A 9,130-nucleotide genomic window follows, 5' to 3' on the forward strand; every position below is an offset into this window, starting at 1 on the left:
AGAATGCGACGGGTAATAAAAATCGTTTGAAATTCAGAAAAATCTGCTTTCCCATCTCGATGATTGTTGCGAAACGAAACGAAGATTACCGAGTTTTAAAAATCGCAGCAATTTTCGAGTTCCTCGATTATCATTATCGTTATTGACAGAAGAGAGTCTACCGGCGACCCTGCAGGAGCGTTTTTTGCGAATAAAGAAGAAGGTTCGAGAGGCTATCGAGTCCCGGCACACGTTCATGATTTACGGTAAATCACGGGTGATCCGTGAGTGCATGTTGTCGAGAGGATGGTGCGAAAAGTTCTACAGGAAGCCAACGAGCAACGGTGAAAAAGCTTGCGTGAAAAAAGCTCGCGGTTCGTTATCGCGGTGGCTTTTTTTTACAGGCGATCGTATGATCGGGACGAGCTTGGAAGCGAGTCCGGTGACTTTGCTCGCTGGAATCGGTGATCTCAAAGATCCTCAGAGCGAGCGTTTACTCATATCGCGCATGCTCGCCGACAACACCGTTGATTTTTTGTGGAATTCCGGCTCCGAATGGGCCGGATGGCCTTCTCGAGAAAACGGAACGACTCTTTTTAATCGTTATTGCAGAGCCGCTTTCACCTCTAAAGTAGGACTCTGTTCCAGCGTCAGACAAATGTATTGGTATTACGAGGCTGACGTCGCTAACACGCTGTTCCCGAGATGCTACAACGTCTGCCAGAGCGACCAGATGCACGCTTTCGTCGAGGACTTTCGGTATTGAGTGTGATCGTCGCCACGTTTTTGTCTTTCACGTTTCCCTTCCTCCTTCCAATGACGATGCTTTTGTCTTCCCGAAGCTTCACGGCTTGTCTGAGTCTTCTCAAATGGCTCGTGGAGACGATCGACAACGACGGTGAAAACGCAGCTCGCTCAACCACCGGTACGATTCCCCTGAAAGCATTAGATTTTGCGATTAGAAGGTGCACCGATTACATGGGGGCTCGTTGCCACGAGGACATCGATCGAGAGCTCGAGAGAGTCTGGTCCCACCAGTGGGACCAATTCATTCGGTGGTATTACAAAATCGTCCACGGGGAATCGGTCTTCGTTCTCAACGACGTTCCCATCGACGTGAGTAAAAGCAATGCGAACAACGACAGCAGAGACGCGAAGCCTCAATTTCGTCTCTTTTTTTTTTTTCCTCCAACCAGAAATACTTCCTCGCCTCTCGACACGTTCTCAAAAAAATTCGCAAGTTTCGGCAACAGCTCGACATGGACGGAACGATGAACGTGTGGATTTTGAAACCCGGTAACAAAAGCCGCGGACGTGGAATCGTCCTCGTCAATAAACTCGAGGACGTCGTCGCCCGCATCAATCCTGCCAACAAAACTGACACGCGTTACGTCGTACAAAAATACATTGGTAATTATTTTCGATCCCATTGATTTCGATCGAATCGATACAAGTTTCGATAGTTTCCAGTTAAATTTGGTAGAACATTGAAATTTTGTGATCCAACAGAGAGGCCGATGCTGATTCACAGCACGAAATTCGACATAAGGCAATGGTTCATTGTAACTTGTGCTCAGCCTTTGACGCTCTGGATGTACAGGTGAGCCGTTTACTCGCATGCAAACTCGACAAATTATAAGTCGCGCGCGGAATCACCGTCGCGGTTCCGAGTCGTCGCGTGACACACATTGCGAGCAAAATGTTGAAAAGAGCCCCCTCGGATAATGAGGGATTTAAATAAACGAGAGAGCGACTGGTGTCTGTCTCGTTTATTGAAAAATCATCCGTTTTTTTGTTCCTCATACCAGTCGACTTGATTGCAGGGAAAGTTATTTACGTTTCTGTTCCCAAAATTATCGATTGAGCGATTTTCACGAGTCCATTCACCTGTGCAACAATGCGGTGCAGTGTAAATACAAAAACAGTCCGGACCGGGACCCAGCGCTTCCGGTTGACAATATGTGGGACGCGACAACCTTTAAACAATATTTGAAGTGAGATTCGATCGTCGAAATAATTATTTCTACTGACTCGAGTGTATTAACGCGCGATGATGCTTCGCAGGGAGCAGGGTCACGGGGAAGCTTGGGATGACTTGATATACCCGGGAATGAGGCAAGGTCTCGTGGGTTCTCTCCTCGCGAGCCAGGAAGCCATGGACCGTCGTAAAAACAGCTTCGAACTGTACGGAGCTGATTTTATGCTGATGGACGATTTTTCTGTCTGGCTCATCGAGATCAATAGTCATCCTGACATGAGCTACTCGTCGAGCGTTACCACGAGACTTTGCAAACGGGTGATGGAAGACACGATCAAGGGTGAGCGCGAAACACGGTCTTCCCTGGCCCGAGATTCGATCTTGAACCGCCAATAATGAAACTTTATTTTTCAGTCGTCATTGATTTACGAGAGGACAAAAACGCGGACACGGGTCTCTTCGAACTGGCCTATCGACAGAAAATGCCGAGTTGCCAGCCTTATCCGGCAGCGGCGCTTTCCCTGCAGGGAACGCGGATCACCGGCGGCGAGAAAAAGCCCGATTTTCTGAGCTCCAGCGGTTCTGGAACGAGGCTCGATATCGCCGCCAAATCGGCCAATGTACGAGAGAATTCTGCTTATTAGGCTGTACGTGAATTTCTGTATTTTTTTTCTAACGCTCTTCCTCGCGCAGGTTTGTCCGACGAAGACGCCGAGCAAAAACATCGCCCACGGTTACGTAGGCCCGGTTATCGTCGATCTCATCGAAGAACTGGAGCTCAGGCTGGATCGGGAGTTTCTAGCGCGTTGCAACCTCGACTCCTCTGCGAGATCCCGGCCCAATTTCAGTATCGCATCGGCTCCCGTTACAGGATCATCCTCCAAAATTTCCCTCGCTCTTGTCAAGCCGACGGAGGAGCCGGGGAAGAAAGAGGACGAGAACGAGGCCAAGACAACGACGACGGCGTCCGAAAATCGGCCGCGCAGAGCTTCCACGCGACGAAGCAAACCGCCGAAGACCGCTGATCCTCTCGTCGAGTCCCACGGCCCCAATCTCGTATCCAAAATCGTCCAGCTTCAACGCGAGTCCGCGCACGTCGCAGCCTCTTCCGTAAACTCCCGAAAATCCCCGGGGAAATCCGGCACCGGTAAGGCGTTGGGATCCAAAGAGAAAAAGAACTTTCGCGTCATCGATTCGGCGATGCGAGACGCCGCCACCAGGTACAAAAAGTTCGGAGCACGCATGTCCCTGGAAAATTCTCGCGGAATTCCTCCTCCGATCTCCACCGCGACGTCTTCGTCTCCCGCACGCGCGATCCTCGCCAGCACCGCTAACAGCGAGAGCCTCAAAACTTCTCGTCGGACGAAATCCACTCATCGAAAGCGCAGCAAAGTTCCTACCGACGTCGATAATATGTACGCCGTCGGTCTTGGCTTGTCAAAATAAATCATGAAAAAATTATTAAGTGTTATTATTGTAATAAAGAGTATTTTTCTCTCGTTGAGGAACAAAAATATATTTGGGGTCTAGCGAAGCGCGTTGCAGTTATTTGATCATCCTCAGTCCCTTCGTTAATAATAAAATTCAATTGCAGCTATTCTCAAATGGGAATTCGCCGCCGCAATTGTCAAAAATTCGAACAAAAGCATAACTCGAGACAGAGGACTGTCGTATTCGGATTGGAGAGAAAGAAGAAAAAAAATTTTCGGCATTTTCGAGCATTTGACGCTAAAGTTTTGGAGGAAATTTCACTTTTTCGGACATATTTTATAACACTTACAATGGCTGCGGGCAAAAGTTTCGAGTTTCAGGCGTTTGACGCGTTTGCCAAGCCACTTTCTTCGACATTTCCGGTAAATATGGTTTCTTCTCCGTTGACCCGAGTGGAAAGAACAGGGTTATGGTAGAAATTTGACGGTTTTTTTAGGTTCGATCCGAGGCGGATTACTCGTCGGAAACATCGGACCTTTGTAGCGATTCGGGGAACGAGATTGAGGAGAATGTGAAATACGTCGCGCGTTGGCTGGAGTCGTTGCCTAACAAAGAAAATTGGTGCAGAGCCGAGGAGGAAGTCATTCACGACAATGGTACAATGGGTGATGCTGGATTCAATTGGACGGACGTTGAAATTTCAGCGAAAAAGCGCGCAACCGCAAACAAATATCGTCGAGGTACCCCACGAGTTTCGACCGATTCGCGTCGAGAAAAGAAGCAAGCTTCGTCATTGAGCGTCGTTGAAAAAACAGAAAATCTGGTTGCGAACGACACCGGTGCGAAACACGATTGCGAAGCTGATTTCCGGAACGAGGAGGCTCCGAAAATTCTGAACGAAGAACTGGCTCAAGCCCTCGACGAGTCGATGGCGCAGACCATTCGAAAATACAAGAGACACGAGACAAGTTGGCCCTGGAGCGTGCCCAAAACGATCTCATCCTCCGAACCGCCGACAAAGAGAAGCAAGTCTTAGCATTTATTATTTTTTTTCAACAGAGTCGAAGGTAATCTATAAAAACAAAGAGAAACAAAAGGACTGTAAAGCACGCGACATTTATACGAATTTGTGAGAATAAAAACATCAGGCGTTATTAAAAATGGTTTTATCTTACAAATAACAGTATGTCCATTACACAATCTCGTCGTAGCGACGAGATTCAATCGAAAGCGCTATTTAAAACTCGAAATAAGTGTCGATAAATCGATTGATTAAATATATACATATATAAATATACATAAATATATAAAAAATCGATCCTCGAGCAACAATCTGAGCAGTCTGAATATGATTATTTTCTCTACTCAACGAATTCGGATTCCCGGCGGTGGATCATCTAGAAAATAGTCGATTGAGACCGATCGATCGATGCGATCGAACGATCCATCGAACGATCGTATTCCCAAGCTTTCTTTTCTCCCTATCGCGTCCTTATTCTCGTATATAATTCAAGTCCAAACACTTCAAGATTATCACATGCAAGACTGCACGCACTTCTCGCGTACAGACTCACGTAACTGGCTTCAGGGTGAACGATAGCTTTGGCCTAGAGTTGTTTTTGCCGAGAATCTTCTTCTGCTCTTCCTTGATACGCTTTTCCTGCTCCTTCCTCATCTTCTGTCTCTCCTCCTCCATCAAACGTTGTTCCTCGACCATCGCGAGTCTCTCCTCGGCCTGTCGATACCAATCATCATTACTTATCCATTTACACATTTACTTTTATAAATTTTTTTTTGTAACAAGTGAGATTTGAAAATTGACTGAAAAAGATATTGGACAGGTTTTGAAAAGTTGAAAACTTACCAATTTTTTTTGGGCCTCCTCGATTTTTCTGTTGTTCTCCTCCATGATCCTTTCAAGTTCCTCGCGTTTTTTCCGCTCTTCCTCCTACAACGACAACGACACACGTTTACACGAAGCAATGACAGATTCGCCCGGTGAACTGTCGCCAGTTCCTTAACGGTGTCGTTCTCTTTGTCTTTTATGTTCATTGATTTTATTTTTTTTCGTCAAACTCTTTAGTCTCCATATTCCATCCGGGAAAGTAAATGTGCCGCTGTTGTGGTTGACAACGGCCAAAGTGTGTATAACACATCCTAAGAACCTTTTGTGGTGGGGAAGGTAATCAGGGATATGTGTCGTTATTTCTTTTCTTTTTTTGTTTTTTTTTTGTATCTCGTTCTTTGTTAACGTTTGTTCATACCGCGTTTTATCTCGAGCTCTCGATTCATTTTAATTATAATTGTTCAATCCTTCCCCCTCCCTCCCCCAGTCAAATAATAAGTCATTTTCTGTTTTAATTCGCAGTGCAAACGATGAGGAAAAACGAGGCTGAATCGTCTCGACAAAGAACGATTGCGAAAAAAAGAAAGAAAAAAAAAAGATGAAACGAAAAGAATATACGTTATAAATCTTGTATGAATTGAATGAAAATTATGAATATATATAAATTGGATAATACCTGAATGTAGCTCTCACGCCAGCACACGTAGGGGATGCCTTCTTCATCGACAATCACACTCGGCAGTGAGAATAATACCGGCATCTTCCGTTGGTAGTCAGTTTAGGAAGCCGACCTATATTTTTCTTTTCTTTTTCTTTTCTCTAGGTCGTGCGTCGGGATCCTAATATTTGTTTTCTCTTTCCCGATCTTGCCCCTTAAGATTAATTCTTTCGTCTCCTTCCAAACCCTAACGGAGCTTCTCCGATAAAACCGGGATAGCGATTCTGACACCGAGCAGCTAATCTTTCCAAGTCGTTCAATCTTTTATCGACAACGGAGAAAGAGATCATTTTATCCCCGAATATGCAACCGTTCCGGATGGAAGTCGATCGAAATTTCCCCGAAAATCCCCCTTTTTCTAAAATTTACGTCATTCTTTTACCATCAACGTATCGTCCCGGGATCAAAACTAGAAAGCCCCCGCGCGCGCAGACGCTCCAAAATTTGCAAAATTTTCTTCGCGAGTTCGCAAATACAACTTGTTGGGAAAATGCGTTTATTCGACAACAAAAATATTCTTTATTGGGAGCTCGGCTGGCTCATGCTTGCGACAAAATGTACAACGGAGCGATGGCTAAAAAGCTCGCTGAAAAATTCTCATTTGGACTTCGATCTAAAATAATTCGTCGTACTCCGCTGATGTTGTTCCTTCGCGATCTCAACATTCGCGCAAGGGTCAATTAAAATGAACGTCGAAAACTTTGTTGGCCGTTGATGAATATTGTATAAACGACGCTTGGTGAGAACAAAAGTACCATACACGGTATATATATATATATATATAGTACATAGTACATGAGTATATATTTATACAAATTATGTATCATATATAGCCGCAGAAAAACTTTTGTTCCTTGAAAATCGCATATAAGATACGTAAAATTTGAAGAAAAAAAAGTGTAAATTCCGATAGCCCAGCCAACGAGGCTATCCTCGGCAGGAAGTCCAGCTTTGAGTTTAGTGGTTTTTCAACATCGTTCTCATTTTAAATGAAAACGATTCAATGGGAACCACTAAACTTTGGTAGCCCGAGCGTTCCGGTTTCGGCAATCTCGACGTTGCTTTCTGTTACATTTTAATCTTCCTACTTGGAGCTATCGCATTGACTTTGGTTTCATTAGAATTTTGAAAAAAAATTATTCTAAGCGTCGAGTTTGCTGTAAACTTCCGGCGAACGCTCGCGGCTCAATTGCCTCCAATGTTTCTATGGATTGGTCTTACCTCTCGTCGTTTTTCCTCCTCGCGGAGCTTTGCCTGGCGCCATTCCATCTCCTCCATCATTTGTCGCTCCATCGCCCTCTTAGCTTCCTCGACTCGTCTCTGAACTTCCGCCTCGATCTCTTCTTTTCTCTTCTCCAGTTCCTCCTCCACCCTCTTTTGTACAAGCTCCTCGATCCTCTTCGCCGCTTCCTCCTCCACCAGTTTTTGTTCCGTCTCTCGCTGTCGCCTATTATCAAACGTTTTAATGTACTGTTTATCTTTTTACCTTTGCGACTTCAAACCCAATTTTTTCATGCTTTTTATGCTCGTCATCTTCAATATTGTTATTTGTAAGTTGAAACATCGATTCTCCTATGGGATTCTTGTCAGTCAAAGGTTAAAACGTGGTTGTCACAAAATTAATTCTATCCGATTCCAAGGGTCAAGGACCAGGTTCGAACAGGAAAAATCATGTTTGAGTTATTTTTTCAGATGACAAGAAATTTTTTTGCACAACATTGCTTTATCCAAATGAGTTGACTTTTTTGAAGAACTTTGGTATTACAATTAATCATGAGAATATCGGAATCAATGAGAAATAATGCACGTATATTGAATCGGATTGTATTACAAATTCCTAAATTTCAAACTCGTGCAACTAAATAATACAGTATGCAATTAATGATTTTTCATTCTGATTGAACTCAAAAAATAATTTAAAAAATAAAATAATCCCACCACCGTTATAAAAGTGGTTGAACAAAAATCTTACCGAATTGCGTTTGTGGCCAGAATTTTGTTTGCATATTCATTCTTTTTCCTGACAACACAAGTACAAAAAAACAACAGGTAGAAACATACTATCGAGGTGGAAATAAAAATGCAACGAGTAATTAAAAAAGTAAAACCATTTGTTTTTTTTTGTTTTTTTTTTTGAAAAACGAAGAGCAAAACAAATGAGATTGGATTTGATAACGGGTTTTCGTGATTACCTTTGGCGTTCCATTTCAGCGAGACGCTCGACTTCATCCATTTTGCGATCTCGATCTCTGTACGAACGTTTTTTGTGACTCACTATATGCACGTCGTCCGAAATGTCTGTTTCACTGCTGGATGATGCTGAATGCGAGCGTTTCCTAGATATTCCAATTGAGACATTTTTTTTGAAAATTGTAAACTTTTGCTTACTCAAACATTATATTTCAACTGCTATTTCGCACTGTTTATCATTAATAATAATAAAATGAAACCTAAAACATAAAATAAATGAATATCGGAGTAAACAAAAATCGGATTGAACGAAACGAGATAGAATGCAAATAAATATGTAATAAAGTACGGACGATGGCAGTAAAAATGGTAATAAGTGTAAATATGATAGGTACCTGGATTTTGAGCTACGTTCTTTGGGTTTTTCGGAGTACTTGCTACTGGATCGTTTTTCTCTTGATTTAGATCGTTTTCGTGAATGTTTGCTTTTGTGACGACGCCTACTCGGTGATTTCGTTCGTGATCTAGATCTGCCCATTTTGTTGATTTTCAGGTTTTTCTTATTCGACTCAATCGCGAAAACTTTTGACGACTACACGAGAATTATCTCTCGACTCAGTGTATACAAGTATTTAAAACACGCACGCGGAAGAAGAAAAACCAAGACGCGAGGGAATTTTTTATATCAAAGGTGATTATTGAACGGATAACGAAAATAAGCAACGAGAAGCTCACGACGAAAAATTGAAAAATTCGTTAAATGACTTATACAAAGGAACGATTGCAAAATATCTGGGCAAAATTTGGAGAAGAAAAAACTGCCAACAATTTACGATGCACTTGTGAACAATACAGGCGTGCGGCATCGAACATCAGCGGCCATGTTTGCCGTATTATAGTTCAAAATATTGGCACTAAGATGGAAGCAGCGCCAGCGGCTGATTGAAAAAAAGAAGGTAAGGGGGGAGGGGCGGTCGTCGTCGTCAGA

At 43.3% G+C, this 9,130-nt stretch overlaps 2 protein-coding genes across 3 annotated transcripts; one reads left to right on the forward strand and one right to left on the reverse strand.

The window, feature by feature from the left end:
- Positions 1-157: 157 nt before the first annotated feature.
- LOC122418373 (tubulin glycylase 3A-like) lies at positions 158-3,491 on the forward strand (the record flags this gene model as incomplete). Its single annotated transcript, XM_043432530.1, has 9 exons — positions 158-323; positions 384-738; positions 822-1,095; positions 1,176-1,389; positions 1,489-1,579; positions 1,803-1,973; positions 2,044-2,297; positions 2,372-2,577; positions 2,651-3,491. Coding segments are annotated over 9 exons (2,484 nt in total), but the record flags the coding sequence as incomplete, so codon positions are not given.
- A 1,048-nt stretch (positions 3,492-4,539) lies between these two features.
- Arglu1 (Arginine and glutamate rich 1) lies at positions 4,540-9,048 on the reverse strand. 2 transcript variants are annotated; one of them, XM_043431631.1, is made up of 6 exons: positions 8,538-9,048; positions 8,145-8,288; positions 7,925-7,972; positions 7,174-7,399; positions 5,253-5,336; positions 4,540-5,123 (listed from the first exon to the last, which is right to left on the reverse strand). In XM_043431631.1, exons 1-6 carry the CDS (start codon positions 8,678-8,680, stop codon positions 4,959-4,961), a joined length of 810 nt encoding a protein of 269 aa, XP_043287566.1. In that variant the 5' UTR covers positions 8,681-9,048; the 3' UTR covers positions 4,540-4,958. The 2 variants fall into 2 exon arrangements, with proteins under 2 accessions (XP_043287566.1, XP_043287567.1); XM_043431632.1 differs by lacking the exon at positions 7,925-7,972.
- Positions 9,049-9,130: the final 82 nt, after the last annotated feature.

The sequence above is a fragment of the Venturia canescens genome, chromosome 11, assembly GCF_019457755.1.
Source record: "Venturia canescens isolate UGA chromosome 11, ASM1945775v1, whole genome shotgun sequence".
NCBI classification, from domain to species: Eukaryota; Metazoa; Arthropoda; class Insecta; order Hymenoptera; family Ichneumonidae; genus Venturia; species Venturia canescens.

Excerpts from the sequence above, each read along its gene's own strand:
- Arglu1 (XM_043431631.1), bottom strand. The coding sequence starts at position 8,680 with ATGGGCAGATCTAGATCACGAACGAAATCACCGAGTAGGCGTCGTCAC. Across the intron at positions 8,289-8,537 it reads GAACGTAGCTCAAAATCCAG|GAAACGCTCGCATTCAGCAT; the intron begins GTACCTATCATA and ends TGGAATATCTAG. Across the intron at positions 5,124-5,252 it reads AGGAGGCCCAAAAAAAATTG|GCCGAGGAGAGACTCGCGAT; the intron begins GTAAGTTTTCAA and ends TGGTATCGACAG.